The sequence below is a fragment of the Amphiura filiformis genome, chromosome 6 (assembly GCF_039555335.1).
Source record: "Amphiura filiformis chromosome 6, Afil_fr2py, whole genome shotgun sequence".
NCBI classification, from domain to species: Eukaryota; Metazoa; Echinodermata; class Ophiuroidea; order Amphilepidida; family Amphiuridae; genus Amphiura; species Amphiura filiformis.
Genome location: NC_092633.1, coordinates 15443108 through 15465764, shown reverse-complemented (window position 1 = coordinate 15465764; position 22657 = coordinate 15443108). Strand labels below are relative to the sequence as shown.

Below are 22657 nucleotides of genomic sequence, written 5' to 3'. Positions count from 1 at the left end.
CTCCCCCTTTAAGTAGACCTGCACATAGTGCAGCTACATGAAGAAAACCACGTGCACGTATTGTTGGCTTCAAATTTGAATCAAATTTTGAGTTTAAAAAAGAACCGCATTAGTTTTAAAAATAGAAAAAGATAAAGAAGACCTAGTACTAGGAGGAAGCCGATTCCACAAAGATACAATGCGGTTGAAAAAAGATGACTTGAATGCCTCAGTCCTACAAAAAGGAACCTTAAGAACCAAAGGATTAGTTGATGGACTTCTCCAAAACTTCCAAAGAGCAGTCTAAAGAAACATTGGTGGTTGTGGGTTTTTTTAGCAATGTCATATTTATATATCAATATTGTCATTTGGCATAAGTGTTAATAACAAGCACAAAACAAAACAAAATTGAACAGTGTAAATATATTTGGAGTTATATACATTTCTGGTTTTATTCTTCTCACCATCAAAGCATAATTCAACAGCAGTGATTTGATATGTAAAGGACTCATGTTCTCATTTTTGAGAGCTACCCAGCAAACACAAACATGTTTATAAATGTGTTATAAACATTTAAAATTACATTTATATGTCAGGTTATATATATAAAGGTCATGAAAAGATTTTTAAAACGTTTATATGAAAAAACACTACAACAACATTTTAAAATTGTTGTCAAATTCTTATTACAAAATATTTTTGGCAATCATTTTGTCTAATAATATTTTGTCAACACTTAATAACATTATGTTTTGAAGTATGTTATCAAAAATGTTTTTAACTGTTATTTAAACGTTTTATACCCTTTACATCTAGCTTGACTTTTAAAGGCTTTCTGTAAAACACTGTTTACTGGGTAACTACATCAGGTAATGTCTTCTATCATACAAAATATAATTTGATACTTTCATAATTCACCCTACATGTAAATATGTTCTCTCTACTGGTCACACTTCAAGTCATTTTTCATTTTCTTATTCTAGTTATTGCACATTTCAAATTCTTTGATGAGCTATTTTTGTTTGAAGTTGACAAAGTCTGAAAGTCATTATGTTTTTTTTATAGCCTACCTTCTTATTGAGGGCTCACTCAATATTATTCTGTTTTACCACAAGAAATAGCCCAATCCTAACTAATCCTTTGGTTGAACCTAACTGGTAATAAAAGTCCAATTCTAATAGTTGGGCAGGAGGGGGAGGCAACAAATTCAAAGATTTGGCACAAGTCTAAGCATTAAGAATCTTGACTATAGGCCAAAATATTACTTTGTAATTTTACTATTTTACGTTGATTTTGATAATTGGTCATCAAGGTAAATAGAAAATGTGCCAAAGTTTAGAATACTTGGACTGAAATTAGAAAAGTTGTTGGGTCTGATTGTCTCCACATACAAAGAACATCATAAAAACACAATATTGTGGGCTTTATTTTCAAAAGGGGCCAAATATTGCAAATTTACTTTTAGTGCCAGGGGCCAAATATTGCAATTTTACTTTTAGTGCAGTTAGGTTCAACTAAAGTATTAGTATTTAGCTATGTTTCATTTGGCAAAAAAAGGATAACAATTTTTAATTCCAAAAACTTAGTTTTGTAATTTTCTTAAATCAGGAGTAAAGAACCATAACAGACTGTGTCCAAATCTGATGTTTTGAGATACTCTGGTTATTAGTTTTATTCTTACTGGGTAAAAAACAGATATTTTAAATTCTTAGTCAATGGGTGTGCTTTAGCTTGTACATTGTATGTACCCAATTCCAATGGTTCCATGGTGTTGTCACTACTATATTATTGGACCTGCCTAGGGTCTTCCATCACACGATAGAGATAGTAAAAACAATAATTCCTAGAAATTATTATCTAAATATAGGACATTCATTTCTCTGACACAAAAAATATATATCCAAGTACAAATTATATCCAAGTACAAAAACTATATCCAAGTACAGTACAAAATTTAGAATTACATTTAGAAGTACATGTTAGAATAGCAGATATAGGGTTTCTCTACCAGAGTCAATTTGTGCTGAAATTCCTTCCCACAATGCAGTAAACGTTTTGCATAACAAAAGATACATTTCGGAGGTTAATCAATATTCTTTGTTATGCAATACGCATATGGTATTTGTGGGAAGGAATTTCGTCACAAATTGACTTACCCTAAATGGACATAGCTTGTTCTGGTTGTTAACTTTTCTTTTAACTAAATTTCCTATGTTTAACAATCTGTAATAACTATGTAGCTATAATATAAATAATATATTATATTGTTGACAATGCTTTCGGTAATAGTTTTCAAGATAATACTACTGTAAAAACTCGATAGTTAGCATCAATTTCATGATTGACTTTAAGATTTATGTATTGCAAGCCAATCACAATATCAAACACAAAGTTTGTGAAATGAGCCTTGGGTCATATACCAAATAATTAACCAAAGTGTTATTGGAGCTGGAGCCATGAATTGGATTTGTGTTATCTTCTACAGTGATGCCAATGTCACTCCTTATGTGCCGAAATAAGCTATTTAGCTGTCTTTTGCCACTACTCAGAAAACCATGCTGCTACTTGCCTAAAATTGGGCTACTTCTGCAAGTATCAAGACGCGGCAGTAATTTAACATATTTTGCTTCAATTTAGCCAAATTATAAAGGTCTTTGAAGCTCCAAATTGCAATAAAAATGGGTTTGTTTATTGACCAGTAACTTCCCATTAAGAACCAAAGTTTTTATCAGTCAAGTGATTTACTGCCCAAAAAGTCTTTTTGGAGTCTTTAAAAATGGGGCTACTTGAGAGTCATTCACCAGTCTGGTGATCCAATTTGCCACATCATTGGCACTGAAAGTTCTCCCTGATTCAAATCTTGCATAATATGCTTGATAAGAATAACTTTCATATTTGCTGTCAGTGGTAATGGTTATAGGAATAAAGACTTGCACTCTTTGGTTCTTGGAAGGTCACTTTTGTTTCTGCAAAGTAAGAACAAAAAAAATAAACATTAACAATAAATGTATAGCAAATTAAGAGGGTAGTTTTACACAGACAGAGACAGTTTTTACCTACAGAAACATCATCTGAGCTATTAGAAAGACCTACTTTAAACTTAAGGGGTACTACACCCTGTGGTAAATTATTTTTTTATTTTTCAAAAATAATAACACACTGGTAACAAAAGTTATGTATATTATTGGGGCATGGGATCCAATTACTACACTGAAATTTCAGTAACTCAAGACAAGCGGTTCAGCATATATGATAGGAAATGAGGTACATCCTAGTGGTACCTTATTTCTTATCATAAATAACGAACTGCTTGTCTTGGGTCACTGAAATTCCAGTGTAGTAATTGGATTCCTTGCCCCTATAATACACATAACTTTTGTTACCAGTGTGTTATTAGTTTTTGAGAAAAATGCAAAAATAGACACAAATTTATCGAGGGGTGTAGTACCCCTTAAATGATTACTTTTTGATTTGATAACCCTACAAAACAAGCAATTATGTTTGAAGGCATTTAATGCTGATTCATTCCATGGAATTCACCTACCATGTTGTCTTGCTCCATCTGGGATTGACCTAGATGTGGCAGATATTGGTCTTGAGGATCTTGGGGTAATACTCCTTTTCCCCAGATGCCTGTCACTGTCATTCCTTGAGGATGTTACATATTGGTCTACTGCAAAATTGTAGGACAAAGCTGAAGATAGGAGACAATAACACATGAAAGAAACATTAATTAACTGTGTAAAGTTCTGTAACATTAAGTAGGTTTAGGAATATTTGACCATGCAAACAAAAAGTCTGACTTTATAATGGCAAATGTTTATCAAATAGAGCATGACAGGTATACAAAGCCCAATGAATGCAATCATTACAGGTAGGTTGCATTGTTGATATCAATTTACATGGTCAAGTACTAGTCAAGTTGATTTTCTGGTAGTGTCAATGTGTAATGGCCACAACCGTCTGCTTGTGCCTTTTTAATTGACTAGCCTGGTCACAAGTTACAACATTTAAAGCCATAATGTATGATTTCTGTCAAATTTAAATTTTGTTATTCTTTGCCAAAAATGATTACATAATATTTGTAACAAAGTTATGTCAAGAGGTTTTCTGATCATATAATGCCAAAATAATGAGGTAGAATGAAAGAATGCCACTCAGTGGTGTAACTGGAGAGCTCTATGGTGGAATTGATGATTAAATCTCACTGTAAGTAAAGCACTTCAGGCTTTGGCCTTTCACAGGGTATTTTAGCACACCATTGGGTTTTACAATTCGTCAGCAAAGTGGTTATGTAACGCCTGGTAACTGCATCACACACATTTTGGAATTGATAGTACATGCCATAGATTATGTATTGCGATCATTTCCATAGTGGTGTAGAACTAAAAAGCGTGATCCAGTTGACATGGTGATTAATTGGATTACACGTAACACTTCACTTCAAAATTGATGGTATCACTGTAAACAAATCACACATTATTGCTTTAGTTATATAATCCAAATGAAATCATTCACAAGTTCTTATAATTTTCATTTTTTTTACAAGAAAACTCCACCCCCCTCCCCTTGTTCACTGATACATGTAGACAAGTAAATGCATAACTAGGTAATATCAATGTAGAAACAACCCCATTAACACACATACACACAAAACATCTTGACATGATGGCTGGAATCGCTGCGATGATCAAACATAATATTTTTAAGATAGAAGCATTTTTTTGGAAACAAAATCAAAACAACAAAATGATACACAATGAAACAAACCCAAAATCCTGGACAATGTGAAAAAAATGTGAGTCTTTCTTAATGCATCTCAGCCAGCAGCATTTATTTAAATTAATACATATTATTGGACAGTTCAACATACCTGCAGGTGATGGTATATACTGAAGATAGTTTGGTCTAGGATATCTCTTGGGTGGTGTGGGATGCCATTCGGTTACCAACGGTTTTTGATCTGTAAACACAAGATGAAAACAATTAGGATCAATTAAAGATCCAAATATAAAACTTTTAACAAATTTTGAAACAAAACCTGTAAAACAAATCATTCCCTCTTTTTCTTGGTTTGGTTTATGTGGCATTTTCATTTGTACATGAGGTCACTAAACATGTGAGTACTTGTACTACATTCAACCTGTTCACACCTTATGGCATCACTTCCTATCTAAAGGTGGTTGTGAGGTAGTAACCTATAAAAAGCATTTCATTGGGTGGTTAAAAGGGGCTGAGGTCCTGACTAAGTGGGTTCAATGCCACTTTGCAATACGTAGTTACTGTGGGGAAGTGTAGATTTCAACTTGAATAGCTCAATTGATTACTGCAAACGATGTGTGGATATTCAATCATGATAATACTATGGTAATACAAAATAATGCTCCATCAAACTATACCATGAAATGTCCAAGTCCAAACAAAACAAATAATCCTTCACAGTAAACATGTGTCCTGATATCAGACCATACCACACTTACTGTATATTGCATGTAACAGAACATGTTGCTTCAAAGCCACAAATTCAGGCTGCCAGGAATGTAGATATCTCTTGTTTGGACCAAGGATCTTGAGAAGCTTACGTCTGTAGTATCTCCTCCATGCTAACTGAATTGTACAGGCTGCTATTTGTCGTTCCCATGTAGAGGTGTCCTCTGGTAGTCGGTTGTGATATCTCACCAGGGCTTTAACAATGCCAATGTTACGGACTTTGAAACTGAAATGTGTTCACAAAATAGATTACATTAGTTGTCTAAGCCAGCTGGCAAAACTTTGTCGCTAATATGAGTCTGACAAGCGCTAGTGCAGTGAAACTGAAAGCAGTTTAGTTCTTAAGATTTGTTTTTGCTATGTTGGAAGAATGAGTTAAATTTGAGTGCAAGTTTCCCTAGTCAAACCTATTTATTTGAAATGAGAACATATGATCACCTTTTTTCTGTCATAAAAATAATGCTCTCTGTTCATTACCAAACAAAAGCACTATGGTTATTGAAACAACAAGCATGAATTGGCAACTGTTATTACCTCAATAAAGTGTTACTGTTAAGGGTGGAAGTTGATAGGAAGAATCAGCTTAACCAGTGGTAAAATGCATGTGTGTGTGTGGAGGAGGGGAGGGGGCAGGACTACTCCCAATTTTAGACATTCATGGAACTATGGTCTGCCATTTAAAATCTACACCACCTGTGTGGGAAATAAATGAAATGTCTTCCATAGGGGGTGTACGTATTCCAACTGGAATAGCCCAATGTAATACATGTATAAGCACATTCTTAATACCACACTTACTTCCTCCAGTTCCTCTGTATCACAATAGCAGCGTCATTCTTCTGTCTCATCTGTGCTAATCTCTTTCTTTCAAGCTTTATAATCCGCCTTCTTTCTGCTACATGTCTCTTTTGTAGATCTCTTATAGTTCTATCATCATTATCATAAATGTCCAAATTGGCACACCGCTTATCGTTTACATCCACATGGTCAGTTGGCTTATCAAAAGAGCTATGCTGCCACACGTCTTTCACATTATTATTGTTGTTCACATTTCCATTTACTGCATTGTGATCAGGAAGAGAACTATGATAACTTCTTGGTTGTTCATGATATTCTGTGTCATAATTGTTTTCTCCTTCTTCCAATACATTACCAGCACTAGGTAGATATATAGCAGGACTCTCATTACTATTACTAGGATTATCATCATTGCCAACTGTAATAGGATTCTCATTCCCATCTTCATCAGTCACTATATCCCTTTCCATATCACATTCTTGGTTTACAGTTTCTCTTGCTTCGATATCCATGACTTCCAGAGTTTCCACTGCACCTGACTCACTCTCATCATCAGTCATGGAAGAATCCTCCTTTTTTCTATAAAAGTAAAAACAAATTGGAGATATTAACTGAAGTGTGTGTGGACAATTTTTCATAATACTTGTGTTATGGCTGTATAACAGCGAAACAATCACTGGGTGATCACCACTGTGTTCAAATTATTCTGGGAATTGCAATGAAGTTGACTTAATTTCAACAGCTGTGATCAGAATAAAGTTAGCTGGTGAATTATAAACAAATGCTGAAAAATACATTACTTCTACACCAGCATGTAGGGTTGTACTGCAACTTAATTTGGCACTAATAATTTGTTCAGTACAATTTGTCCAGTACTACTTAATAGTTACCAGCTTTACAACAGATATTACCTGCTAGACCACAAATTCTAAATGGTTAACTCCCAAAATACAAGCTTACCCACCATTGCCGTTTGACAAGAGCACCCTGATGTAGACACAAAAAACATGATATCCAATGACTACTTCAAGATTAGAGTACGTATTTGAGTGAGAAAGTAAAGATACTTCGTTAGGTAAGTGAAGGTATGAGAATTTGGAGAAATTGAATAAAGTACTCAATTATTTACAAGTCAATAAATACACACATTCCATATGTTGTTAATTGAGTTTAAAAAATAATGCCTTACTTTGCTGCATCCTTTCTTAGTTGCTCATGCTTCATCAACAGCATCTTGCGATCAAGAAATGTCTTTCGGACTCTATATCCACGAAAATATGTCTGAAATGAGTTGGATACATAAAAGTTAAGTCAAGATGCAATAAAATGTAAACAATATAAAACATGAGAAAATAAACTTACAGATCACATACAAACGTATCCATGACCAAGTATAACTTTTAATTTAGACATTTTTGTACAACATAGCATAACAAAACCTCACCTGTATTCTTATAGCTGCAATGTCTCTAATACTTGTAATAGACAGTGCACCCTGCTCTATCATGTACTGTGATACTTCATGGTGATCATTTAGTAATGCATAGTCCAATGGAGTGAAATGATCCTCAGTGTATTCCATGTGATTAGGGAAAGCACCATGCTCCAGGAGCAACTTGGCTGCATCCAAACCACCTGATGTACAGGCCATGTGAAGTGCAGTCATACCCTGCAGAAGAGAGGTCAAAAATGAAAAGGAAAAGTTGAAGATGACAATACAATAGGATAAACACACACTAACTTTATTTACAGTATCTTTTTAACATTTTATTTGAATAAAGCAAGCCTTTTTTAAACATTTAATATCATGCATCACATTTTCATCACTTCTGTTCATCATTTTGGCATTTTGTGTAGGTTAATATGGGTGATATTTACTACAATGGAAAATGCACTTATGCCACTGACTACATAAGATAAAACTGTTGTGTACTTGTTTCTTAATATACATCAGTAACAATAGAATGTACCTGCTGATCCTGTATATTTGTATCCGCCCCTTTTTCAATTAACAGTGACATAGCATTTATGAATCCTCCATATGCTGCACACTGTAGCGGAGTTCTTCCAGCAAAGTCTTGTATATTTGGGTTTATCTCATGGTTGATGAGTATGGTACATATACAAGTATTGCCACCTAGAGCAGCCCTGTAGAAAGTGAAAAACAAACAAACAATAACATTGGGATAATATGAACAAGAGCAGACTGCTATTATACTAGTAATCATCACTGGGCGGGAAAAAACGCATATGTACTTTTGGCCCTTGAACATGGATAAAGCCTTGTAGGTGTAGACTTTATATTGAAGAGGTTGCTTCATCCATGTTCAAGGGCCAAAAGTTCATGCAGGAAACACCGCATATTTACTTTTGGCCCTTGAAAATGGATAAAGCCTTGCAGGTGTAGACATTATATTGAATGGCTTGCTTCATCCATGTTCAAGAGCCAAAAGTACATATGAGGGTTTTCCCCCAGTGACGTAATGTCCTTTTCTATGGTATGGCCAGACTGTCATAATAAAGACAGTGGCAGGGAAGAGGAAAACACATTTATGTCCAGAGTTAGGTGTGCGTGGGGTGGACTTAACAAAATATTTTCTTTTAACACCTGTATAACTGTTGGCTCTTTGTGAAGATATGGGGTAAGTGTCCTGATTGATGAGGCTTTTGACTTTAAATATTTTGTTTTTCATGATAAAGTTTCTCATGCTTAACATCTGTCTTTACTAGTAATCATTCGGTGGCAATTTATTTTACTAATTGATAACCTTGTCACCACAGCCTTTTGTTTATGTACATCACATGCTAAAATTAGCAGAAATACAAATACACTTGTTGAGACTATAACTGACCAGGCTGGAATATTTAAAAGTGGAATATTTAAAAAATGTTTACATGAAATAATGGTATTAATGTGGTTTTCTTTGGACAGGAAAACCTCCTATGCATTTGAGGCCTTTGTACATATTTAAAACAAAACTGCCAAGATGGTTTTGCTATGAACATGTTCAAGGGCCATCAACGATTTGTTTTTAAGTGTTCTGGGTCTGCATATTACATATAGCCCAAGTAGATGTAAATGTGTATTTTGATATATTTGTACAGGATTACATAATAGGTTACAAGATTGAAATCACAGATGAGGTAAATTGATAAACCTGTATACACTAGACAGTAGACAGTAACAGAAGTAAAATAAACTGCATCTGATGTTACTTGCATTATCATTGTAACTCACCAATGAAGAGGAGATCTTCCTTCTTGATCAATGATATCAACTTCAGCACCACCTGAAAATACATAAATAACATGAGTGTGTATATTAGGGAAAAAATTAATGAAAGAGATTAATATGATAGTGTGGCATGCCCAATATAATCCATCCAGTCTATTGCTGAACATTATAAAATTTGAGTTATTGAAATCATAAACCTGTAATTAAAAAAATCCTTTCAAATGTTGATAACCATGTATATTTACTCCATTTAAACTAAGTTCTCATTGTTTATACTGTTTTTGCCAACCTATACATAATATAGCTATCTAAATTTTGTTACAAAATTGCGAATCATCTGATTGTATGTATCTTCTTGACATAAACCAATGTACAGATCTCCCTTGTCATTTCTTTTCCATCAAGGGAACCTGCATTTTTAGTTACTCTGCATACTTAAAGTCTGTTGGCTTACCTTCAATCAAGACTTTGGCAACATCAGTATGGCCCATCTCAGCAGCTCGAAATAATGGTGTATGTTTGGATGCATCTAATATATTCACATTGCTTCCAAGCTGTAGGCATAGAATCAAAATTAATATTCTTAATCAAATACATTTGGTTTCATACTTAAACATACTGATCCATTGCCCATAGGTCTACTCTTTTCAGATGAGTGATAACCATACCCCACCATACAGCAACTCTATATTTTGGGCATTGAACCAAAAATCTGTACCGTAACTTAGTTTTGAGAACTCCAATGGGCTATTCCAGTTGAAATCCATACACCCCCTAAGTAAGACATTATACCCTAATCCTCCACACAGGGAGTGTGGATTTCAAATGGGGTTATCAGAATGGGGGGGGGGCTCCATTTGAAATCTACACCCTTGTGTAGGAGATTAAGGCCATGTCTTTCATAGGGGGTGTATGGATTTCAACAGGAATAGCCCAACTCCATGATGATATAAACCACATGTTTGGAGCCAACTTTTATTAGATCATATATGTACTGTATGCAGGTGGTTAAAGGTCCTTGATCCGATTGACAGTCTCATCCCCCCTTTTCTTCATCAAAACTGAGATTTGGCTATTAGAAGAAAGCTCAATATTCTCATTTCTCCAGTGAAATTTAATGCACAAAATATTTTTCGTTTAAATGGTGCACAAAAAACGTAGTGAACAAAAATGTAGTGATTTGTGGTAACCACACCAGAAGTGTTTGCAGTATCCTATGCCAGGCATTGCTATACACGTATTTGCTTCTCATCTTATCAAAACCACTAGAGTATAAACACAAAATTTGTAAACATACTTTTTTAATGGTATGCCTCAATCTAAGATAGAAAACAGATCATGCAAAATTGGACCACGCCTCTTTAAGTAAGTTTATGTTTAAAAAAGGTCCACATGAGAGCATTGGTAAGGAAGGAATACCTGATAAAAGAGGAGGCATAAAAAGGTTGCATATACATCACACTGGTGCCACAAAAATAAGTATGGCAGTTATATATTCTTACCTCCATCAGAACTAAAACACAACTTGTATGACCTGACATGGCAGCAGCATGCAAAGCTACAAATAAAAATAACAAGCAGCAACTTAAATAAAAGGTAAAAGCACAAAAACCAAATGTCACAAGCAAACTTAACACCAAATGCAGCATACTGAACATACATATAGACTCTGCATACACACAAAGATGTTAGTACCAATATTAAGTTTTCTGTATGCAGCACTATGCAGATTGCTATTCACATGGTTCTCAATACAAAGTTTAGTGAGATGCGTGCTAGACGATGAAGTTACAGCACCAAGAAGTGGTTTCCCAGTTTATCGTCTAACAGCAATGAAAATGCACCGACTTTGGTGGCCTATCTTTCCTTATAATAGTTAGAAGAAAAGATAAATCTCACTGTTGCTGACCCCAGCTGACAACCACGATTCAATACCGATGAGGAACAGACACATCTAGCATGCAATCTCGCTAGTTCATATCTGGAGAACCATCTGAATAGCACTCCACATACTCAGGCACAGTGCTGATGCAAAACTGAACCTCAATACTGTGTGTATGCAAAGATATTTACACCAATATAACTAACATTTCAATTGACGTAGTACACCAGAAATGAAAAACAAATACAAGGAAATGAACGTATGTAAATTATAATCAACTGAGCTAGACACTATTAAACAAGATGCACAGATAAATGCACAGTTAAATAAAAAAAACATCACTTAGGAAAACTTAAAATACACTGTCCAACCATAGGCATGCACATTTTGAATTCTATTAGTCAAACCAGAGACTGTTTGATACCTTTCCCAAATCTGAGAATATAACTGTGCATACGCCCCTATCAGCGGACATTGTTTATAATGTGCTTTTATGTATACTACAGATTTCAGAGAAGAACAGCAGTCCCTTGCTAAGATTGACGCGATCAACCATGTTAATGAATGACATACATGGAGCTTTGTTTACGCTGACCAACATTTTGACTCACAACCGGCCAATCAGATTACCACGTCTGTTGTTATGATTGTCAGACAATTGAATCAGCTAATCAGAACCCCACTTCAGTGTTTACGCTGTGCACTTTCAAACTGTAAACAATTGCCGTTCTTCTTTGGCAGAAACTGTATATGTGATCTATATAAGAGTCTTGCAACTGATGACTGCCATGTTCCCCATGTAACTCCAGTTAAACAGTGTATTCATAACTGTGTGTGTCTCTAACTGACAGCATTTACACCCACAACACGTCACATGTACACATACACACGCTCTCTAACCTGTTGCACCAGTCTTGTCGGTAGCATTAATATCAGGGTTGTGTTTAACAATACTTCTAATCACTTTCTCTGCCCCTTTTCCAGCAGCCCACATGAGCGATGTTCTACCTTCCATATCTGGCTCATCTGTGATGTTTTCTCGGGCTAAAAAGGATTCAACAGTTTCCTGACGAAGGGAAAATAAAAGTTAACAGTATTATCTTGTGGTAAAATTAAAATAAAGTGACAAATGCAGAGATCGATTGATTACAGTTCATTCTTTATTGCTACAGGATATAGAGGCCGTCAGTGTGACGTCATATGCCGCCATCTTGTGGGTACACGCTGCTGATGCGTGATAACAGCTGCGTGGCAAGCTGCGCCCTGGGCATAGTGTCCGACGCATGAACACACATATCATTTGTACCCACAAGATGGCGAAAGGCTGACGGTCTCTATTGATTAGTCTTATCTCTGAGAGTAAAAGCAATCCCTCCATACTTACAGCATGGTTATTTTGAGCTGCATAGTGCAATGGTGTAGCTCCATTGGAGTCTGAGCTGGTGAAGTTAGCCTTGTGGTCTAGTAATAAATTAACTATGTGTGTGTGACCCAAGACAGCTGCCCAGTGTAGAGGTGTACGGAAGGCATTGTCCAGAACAGATATATTGCACTTTTCTAGAGGAGTCTAAAAGTGGAAGAAAACAAAAAGCAAATGAAATATACATCAAATCGCATTTGTGATCACTGATAGGAATTTATGTTTACCTAGTATTTGAAAAAAACTGCTAATCCTATATTTTGATGTCAAAAACATTTCAGCTAAAATCCATATACACTCTATGGAAGACATGACCTTAATCTCCCACACAGGGGGGTGCAGATTTCAAATGGAGTCACCCATTCAGGTAACTCCATTTGAAATGCACACTCCCTGTGTGGAAGATTAAGGTTATGTCTTCCATAGGGTGTATGGATTTCAACTGAATAGCCCATGGACCAGGTTTTAGCAGTCCAATGTGGATTCAGTGACTTAATTCAAATCTGTAATACTATATGGCTTTTATTTATTAATTTGATTTAATCCAAGTTCAATAATACTTTTCAGTACTTTACTTTAAAACATTTGTAAAAGGCATTAATAATGCTATCCAAGAAGCAAATTACCTGTCTAAAGTGATGGACTAACAAGTGGATATGACGCTGTGTGTCACCTAATCTGATCTTTAAACAAATGGAAGCACAAAATTTGATCCCTGAAAAGCTTGTAACCTTGTAACTGAGCATGCTAGACTCACCTGAAAGTTAATGAGTTGTTGGACCACAGTTGAATGACCATGTGCCACTGCCAAGTGTAATGCTGTTCTGCCTTCATAATCTTGCCAGTTGATGACACTGGGTTCCTTGTCCTAAAATACAAATATATAAGAAATATTAACAAGTTTAACAAGGGCTGTAAATTGTAATTCTGAATAAAAAAAGTTGAAAATCACCTCATTCCCCCATATACTAATACACGTAGCTCACCAATTACAGCTGTACATTTTCTGGGGAGGTCCACATATTGAGCCAGCAATCCTACAATTCATCATCCAAATAACAAAATTTGGTTACTCACATTACTGGTCTAAAGAATCACCCATAACAGGATAAGTGTCACGTGTTAAGTATGCCAACCTCCCCCACCCTTATTTTATGGCACTAACAGTGCCTTCAATAATTACACCTACCAGAATGATTTGTACTGTCTTTACTGCTGATGGAGTATCACCAGAGCTGGCTGCCCAGTGTAGTGGTGTCTTGCCATCGGTATCAGGTATGCCAATATTAGAATTCTGTAGGGGTAAAAAGCGACAAAACAGTTTAGAAAAAAAAACAGAACAAAGGTGAAATCAAAACTGCACTGAATGCTCCTGTTGGAAATCAAAGCAGATTGTATTTTGTGTGAATGGAAAAAAACTGTCATGTTTTTAATATTTGGATAAAATATATTTATATTGACCATGTATCAGCTACTTTATACTGAAGCCAACAGAATGTTTGTGTTTTTATTTTTTTCAGTTTTGTTTACAATGAACTGAAAAACGGGTATAGAATAGAACAACTCTGCATATCTTCTCTGCATCTCTATTTCTGTCTCCAACTGTCTGCATGTTTAACTGTATGCCTATCTTTCTCTCTTTCCCTCTCCCTCTGTACCCCCCCCCATATAATGAATAAAAACATTAGGTAACAATACTCACATGTCTCATTAACATAACCACAGCTTCCTCATTGCCATATGAGGCACTCCAATGTAATGCTGTCCTCTGTGATAAAAAAACAATAATGACGGTTAAAGTAATTTGGTAGTCAAATCAGATTCTAATGCTTCTCAAACAAAAACAACTGCTATTGGCCAACTTGCTAAGCTAATGGTTCATTAGCCAACAGTAAGTAAAGTGGTTGCTGGTATATGAATTACTAACAGAATGTTTTATTGACACCATTTATCAGTCCATTGTCTTATACAGTTGGACTCTAGAAAACACAATATTCTAATGTACTAGCCCTTGAACTCATAGTTAGCCCACAGTTACCCTGAGCCCATAGGTACCCTACTCACTTTTACTAAGGCCTGAGCACAGAATTAAACCAAAGAACCAGGACTAGACTTCAATCTTGATACACGCTTTCGCTTTGTGTTTTGCTTGAAATGCACCCAAGCATCGGTGCTTATGCGTGATACTAGGCATGCTTGGTAATTTTAATAAAATTGAAAGGAATTTTGGGTAAAAAGAATAACAAAATTAAAATTTGACAGAAATCATACATTATGGCTTTAATCAAATCATAGACCCTACAAGGTCTATACAGTTTATGCAAAAGGTGACCTGATTGTTCCATAGAGCCTGTACTTAATAATTTCCTATTATCAAAATGATATGAAGACCATGCAACTACATTCTATGATTCTAGCCTTAATTTGTACTCACATTGGCCTTATCTTGCTCATCAACTTCCCCTGGTTCCAACTGCTTCATTATAAGTGACATACATTTAGTATTTGGATGTCTTGTTGCTAGGTGAAGAGCCTTTTGTCCTTCGTGGTCTTTTTTCTTCCAGTTAGCACCTTTGGCTAACAGAAGCTTACACATGCGAAAATTACCCTGCAATGGAATAAATTGATCTGCTTTCAATTGTGCTTTGAACAATCAGGAAAAATATATTTTTATCTATATTGTTCTGTTGATCTTTTGGAAATTCCAGTACTTATGACATTTAAACTCTGTGATTATTGCATTGCTTGTACACAGCAGCCAAAAACATCACTTCCTCATCGCTATATACCAGGCAGTGGCGGCACCAGGAATTGGGGGTGGACATGGGGGAAAAATTCTGCGCAAAAAGTGGGAATTTGTGTGATTTTGGGCTTTTTGCCTCAAAAGTGGGGGGGCAAGAAAAATATTTGGGGGAATGCTCCGGGGGAATGCCCCCCATAGCGCCACCACTGATCCCAGGTTCAATTCCCTACAGTGCAGGAAGTGATCTTATCCAACCTCCAACGGTAATCCACTATCTCCATCCAAACCCCAGTTGTAAACCACTAATTATTTACATTTTACAACTTGCAACTTTTTATCTTATATCCCACAAATTGTTCTATTATTTATCAAATTATTTGATAAGTAACAAAACTTTGATGTTTTACCTTGTATGCTGCCCAATGCAATGCTGTCCTGCCTCCGTTATCCTCAACATTCACCTTGGCTCCAATTTTGATCAAAACTTCTGCACAATCTAATCGGTCAGCCAAAACAGCAAACATGAGAGGGGATCGGCCAAATTGGTCACCCTTGTTTTTGTCACCAGGATGAGCTGTTCACATACAAAGAGAAATACAAACCCAGTGGTTTATCATGTCAGAATCATATGTAGGAAAGTTCATCATTTGTCAGCCTGTATGCCTTGTTGTTTATTGCAAAAAGCAAACTAGATCACATTGCTATGCAGCATGGTCAGCAAATGAGATACCAATGTTTCCTAATGTCATTAAAAAAATTAACAAATCACAACCCCACTTCTGTGTTTATGCATGCTTATTAATTGCAGTCAAAAATTGGTCTCATTGTACTTATCATCACCAAGAGTGATGTTTGTTTGTCTGTATACATGTATATAATAACTGTAAGACATACATGTATATTGTCTCACAGTTATTCTGAAGGACCACTATAATTCCTAAGGGGTGTTATTTGAAGGTTTATTATTCCAATGACTCTGAATTTACAACAAGGTTTGTTATTCAGAAGGGTCAATTCCTGATTACTCCAAATTTAAAATGTTTGTTACTCCGAAGGGCCATTACTCCGAATAAGCCTTTGGATTCGGAGTATTGACCCTTAGGAGCCTTCGGAGTATTGACCCTTAGGAATAACAAACCTAACTGAAAATTTAGAGTAATGACCCTTTGGAGTAATGAACCATCGAAATAACCACCCTACGGAATAGCGGTCCTTCGGAATAACTATCTGAACATTCCCATGTCTTACCGGCTAAGAGTTTTTGAAGGGTTTGTTTCTCTCCATTAACAGCTGCTGCATGAATCAGACTGCTTGGTGCCGCTACCCTCTGAAGTGAAGTATTAGAACCCAACTGTTGCCCTCCATTACCTCCCCCTACAGGAGGAGGTACTGCATTTCTCATGTGGTTGGTTGTCATGATAACCCCATCTTCAACATCATCCAGAGCTGGTTCTACTCTGGTTTGGTTCTGTTTACCCTATTCAAATGTTAAGATACAACATATATACAAGGCTTATTAATGCATTCAAAATATGTAGGACAATGTTGTGCAACATATCTAAACCTGCATTCAGATGTATACTATTATCAATGTGGGCCTTCTTTTCTTTGTTTTCTTTTTCTTTCTCTAAGTCTAACTCCTTATAACTATATGCCAGCCCGAATGACCTGATATATTTGGAAAATCAAATTCGTTAAAACTTACATATAACATAAAATGTTAATCCCTTTCAAATATCGTGCAGAAAGAACACATAAATGTTCCTTGTAATTGTCACATGGAATTCTCACGGGATGGAATTACTGACAGTTAAACAGTGTGATACTAGTCTACAGTGTTTTTATTAATGATAATTATCATGATCATGTAATAAATTGATATCAAATGAGGCTTTCCTATTTTTCTCATTTAACATATTGAAATTAGGAGATCCAAATCAGTGTATTTCTGAAGATATCAAAAAAACTGTTGAATTAGTCTCAAACGTGGTACACCACAGTCAAGAGTAATTTGACAGTTTTTTGATGATTTCTCCAGAAATATACCGATTCGGAATACCTAATTTCAATCAGGGGCATAGCAAGAGCCTCGGGGGCCCACGGACAAGAAACAGAGCGGGCCCTTTTAGCAGGGCCGGATTTACCATTGGGCCAGAGGGCCCCCAAAATTGCCCGTGCATGTTCCTTTTAGCCCGACAACGCCGTGTTTTGGACCAAAATATGGTAAAATTGCAAAATTTTGCGCGCTTCGTGCATATCATATATAGCAAAATTCACCTTAATTTTGGGCTAAAATTGTCTGAAATTGACAATTATTTCTTGCGCAAATTAATGTCCTAGTAAGATTGGAACAAAATATGCATATCTCCCTCTAATATGCAATGCTTCTGCATGGCACCACCGTCGATCTTATAGTAGGCCCCACATGACTTCCTCAAGTTGAATTTTTGGCCTCCAAATTGCCTTTAGCATCTCTTTAATCACCGCTTATTTAATTTTCTCTAACCCTCGGGGCCCATGGACTTCGTCCACCCTGTCCCCCCGCTTGCTACGCGCCTGATTTCAATATGTTAATAAGAAAAATATGAATTTTCACCTGATACCAAAATCTGCATTTAGATGGGATAAAGTGGGGGGATGAGGATGTCAATCAGGTCACCCACCTTAAGATCAGATATCGAATTGTATTCTGAATATGAGGAATGTCCTTCTGATATCAAATATTTTTAATGAGAAAAATATGACCTTTCACCTGATGCCAAAATCTGCATTTAGATGGGATAAAGTGGAGGGATGAGGATGTTAATCAGGTCACCCACCTTTAAGGGGGTACTACACCCCTCGATAAATTTGTCTCTATTTTTGCATTTTACTCAAAAACTAATAACACACTGGTAACAAAAGTTATGTATAATATAGGGGCAAGGAATCCAATTACTACACCGGAATTTCAGTGTCCCAAGACAAGCGGTTCGTTATTTATGATAAGAAATAAGGTACCGCTAGGATGTACCTCTTTTCCTATCATATATACTGAACCGCTTGTCTTGTGTCACTGAAATTTCAGTGTAGTAATTGGATTCCTTGCCCCAATAATATACATAACTTTTGTTACCAGTGTGTTATTATTTTTTGAGAAAAATGCAAAAATAGTCACAAATTTACCACAGGGTGTAGTACCCCTTAAGGATCAGACATATTGAATTGTATTCTGAATACGAGGAATGTCCTTCTGATATCAAACAATTTTTTATTTTTTTTAAATCCACGGTATAATACAAATTTTATGGCAAAATTATTAAAGAATGATATTTTTTTATTTTTGATATTTAACAGTCCTTAAAGTAAACTTTATAAATCTAATGATATTGATAAATGTACGGTACTTATTAAAGTCTACAAAAATGTATGTAGCTGGGAGGAAAAGCCACCAATCATTTGAAAATGTTGACTTTCACATACATTTTTCCCCAAAAGACCTCAAAATTTCAGGTCTTTTGGGGGAAAAAATGGGGGAAAAAATGTGTATCTTCAATATGAAAAGTCAAAATTCAAGGCTACAAGGCCAGGGCCAGAGCCAAAAATGGTCATCCCTCAACCTAAAATTTATAAATTGTCTCAGGAGTGAATTTCTCCGCTGGTTTAATAGACTATTAACCAAAGTTTATGAATTGGCAAAAAAAAAAGAGCAAAATTTGCCCAATCAATTTCGGAAAGCAAGCACTAAAATGCACACATAGAGTACCGAAGTGTGACGTCATAAAATTTACTTTTTTGTATTTCAGCATTTTCATGACCATATTTCAGTAGAACATGATGAAAAAATCCACAGTCCAAATTTGGTGGGAATCGATCATGAGGGCCCGAGATATGGCTGCATGAATAACTAATTAGCCCCATTGAAATCAGTGTAAATTGGCCTGGTTCCAAAAAGTTATGAACCAGGCCAATTTACACTGATTTCAATGGGGCTAATTACATGTAGGTATTCATGTGGCCATCTCTCGGGCCCTCATGATCCGATTCCCACCAAATTTGGACTGTGGATGTTTTTCATGCTCCACCGATACATGGTATTCAAAACGCCGAAATGCAAAAAAAGTTTTCTGTGACGTCATCACTTCGGTACTCTATAGCGCCCTCTTGATGTGGCGGGATGGTAGTTTATGAGATGATTTTTGTAAGTTCCAGAAAGGAAGAAAAATTATTTCTTTTTCAACCAAAATTGTACAATTATTTTTCATTGTAAGTGAAAGAAAAGACAATTTTGTCAGTTTTATCCCAGTACTTTTGATAAAAATTTAACAAATGCACTGTGTTTACAAATTTAGTTTTATACATGTAGTTTATCTTTCCATCCAGCCACATCATCATTAAATTTGTGTTACCATGGCAACATGCTGAATCTTTGGACTATTTTTCTTGTGCGTGAATGGTCTATAACTTCCTTGTTTCTATAGTACAAGGAACATGAAGTATCCATAAAATCAACAGGCACAGAGCTACAAATCAAAAGGTCAATCAGAATTCCATCTTGCCAAAAACAAGAATTTTGGCTCTGGCCCACCATTCAGTTTTTACCAAATTTGTTACAGTATTTCTATGTAAACAAAGGAATATAAAACACAACATTTTGAAGTTTATGCTTTATATTCTACTTCTTTTTACAACTGCCTAGTTGGTACAGTAAACAGTCTATTGCAAGTTGTAGCATAGACAGTGGAGAGAATGGTTGTACATATGTATGTAGTACATGCCTGCAGTGGTTTAAATAACTTTGTACATTTTGTACATTTATTAATATTAAAAACTACTAGTATTTACCATCTAAGAATAATTTACAAAGTTCACTTACACGACAACATCTAAAGCAGCAGACCAACATATCACATACATGTACAGCGTCCTATCATAGCTTGGTAACAAACATGGCAACTCCATCCCCAAAGATCCTGTGTACACTGAGTCAGTCAACAAGCCTGAACCACTACCTGTGTTTGCACTCACTCAACTGGAGAAAGTGATAAGTTACTGAACTATTTGACCTAGCTACCAAAAAATGTGGTATTTTATTTTCACAGTTTATACAAACATTTTATAAAGCGCAAAGTGGAAGACTAGTCTTGGCTCAACTATAAACATCATACAACAGTAGTATGTGATATCCATAAATAGAGATTGCAACATGGACAGAGGCAATTGAGGGCCTACATGCATGAAGTAAAAATTTATAAAGTCAAAATGTTTGAACAGAATTAGTCTGAAAATCCACAGGCAGTGACCTTCATCAGTTTGTTGTGGTGTGCATTCAGGATCCATGTACTTTTTAAAGTACAAGAATATAGGACTTTCATACCAAATGACTGCCAGAGCTCTCAAGCTTGGGGAGGAGGGGAAGGGGGGTGTGTAGGGGTGTGGGGACAAAAGACCCCTGGATCCGTTTTTTAGAAAACAATAATTTATTTGTTTCTGGAAATAAAAAGCCACTGAAACTAATTAATTTATATTTTACGGTTGATATATCCTGGAATGAATAAAAGACTGACTGGTTTAGGGGCTGTGCTCGCAACATCTTTTACTTGGCTGTGCAATAATTATGAGACCTGGGGTAGGGTAAAATTGGGGGGGCAAGACTTTTTGGTCAGCCAGGGATGGGGCCAAGCAATTTTACCGGGCACCTTTTGAATAACACAGAAAGTCAGAAGCATTACTACTTCTGACTTTCTGTGTTATTCAAAATATATCAAAATTTCCTGCTCACCACGCTCACATTACTATTATCTGTTGCAAAGTTCCTTTTATACGTTAACGATCGCGTCTATGTGCCTGACGTCAAGCGTGCACATAGGAAGTTCTGGAAAATAATATGTGCTGGACGGTTAACAGTACGCTTAATTTGTAAAAGGAATTCTGAAAAAAATTATATCTAGAACATTTGGAACCCATCTAGAACATTTAGAACATTTGGAACCCAAAATTTGGCATGTTCAAAGGTGGGGGAAAAGGCTTTTTGGCAGGCCAAGAGGTAAGCAAGTAATTTTTGGTATGGTACAGTAACCATTTGGAAATGGTGAACCCGGCATAAACTGTCTCAGCCACAAACCAAGTTCATATTATATAGCCAATTTACATCAACAAATTGTACAAACCCTGTTTAAGTTCCTACACTGATATATTGTCAAGCACTGGAATCTTCATCGTACTGTTTTTGGTCAGTTCTTCTTTATATTGGCACATCCGGTATGCACCCAAGTTCATACATTTTCATGTGGCCTGTGAGCCAGCCCTTTGCATTTCTGCCAGAAAAGGATACCGTATTCATTCCAATAAGCGCCCAGGGCGCTTACCAAAGTCATTTTAGGTGGGCGCTTTAATATATTTTACCTGGTTTACCTAATTTTTTCGTAAAGGGCGTTCATTAGAGATTAATTTACGTATATGTTATAAAAGGGTCCTGAGACATATTGTAATAGCTTTTCTGATGTAGAAAAATATATTGCAAGTTTACACAGGACTTGTAGTCCTCAAGCTATTTCACTGTATCGACGTCGTCTATCTGTCACTTCAACATTAATAGCAAATTGAAAATACCTGGGTGGGCGCTTATTGGGGCATGGGTGCGGTATACTAGTATTAGAAATATCATTCGCGTTTTAGCGAAAATAGGGGTATTGTCAAAGGGCAAACAATTCCCCAAATCGCTAAAAAAATCATATCAAAACGTTTTAGCTGTGAGAGACCCTTTGCACACTGCGACTTATTACTTCTTTCCAACACTGCTTATAGGGATCACAAGGTCAAACCCAATCTCTGTGTATGGCTCTATGCATTCTCAGATTACCATCCTTAACCTTTGGTGAAATCTCAGCATACCAACCGTGTCACTGCACGCACTGTATACAGATTGCGGAGAGACCAATATACCTGGTTCATGCAGAGGTGATATGGGGTTTTGCTTCAGAAGTTCATATACTCCTTTTATAGTTTTTTCGCTATAAGCGAGTGAGATACTTGGCAAATCAGATTCTTTATTAGATGAGAAGCTTGGAAACATCCCAAGCTTCAATTGGATAAAAGGAAGCAGGTATACAAATGGTGCCACGACGTTGT

At 36.1% G+C, this 22657-nt stretch overlaps 1 protein-coding gene across 1 annotated transcript; it reads right to left on the bottom strand.

The window, feature by feature from the left end:
• Positions 1 to 413: 413 nt before the first annotated feature.
• On the bottom strand, positions 414 to 20551 carry LOC140155038 (uncharacterized). The gene is made up of 20 exons (XM_072177718.1): positions 20403 to 20551; positions 16796 to 17024; positions 15955 to 16121; positions 15239 to 15412; positions 14507 to 14572; positions 13994 to 14098; positions 13562 to 13672; positions 12769 to 12951; positions 12285 to 12450; positions 11005 to 11060; positions 9957 to 10056; positions 9506 to 9557; positions 8238 to 8415; positions 7712 to 7936; positions 7457 to 7548; positions 6268 to 6846; positions 5460 to 5695; positions 4853 to 4942; positions 3524 to 3673; positions 414 to 2945 (listed from the first exon to the last, which is right to left on the bottom strand). The coding sequence occupies exons 1-20, from the start codon at positions 20430 to 20432 to the stop codon at positions 2881 to 2883; spliced, it is 3054 nt and encodes a 1017-aa protein (XP_072033819.1). The 5' UTR covers positions 20433 to 20551; the 3' UTR covers positions 414 to 2880.
• Positions 20552 to 22657: the final 2106 nt, after the last annotated feature.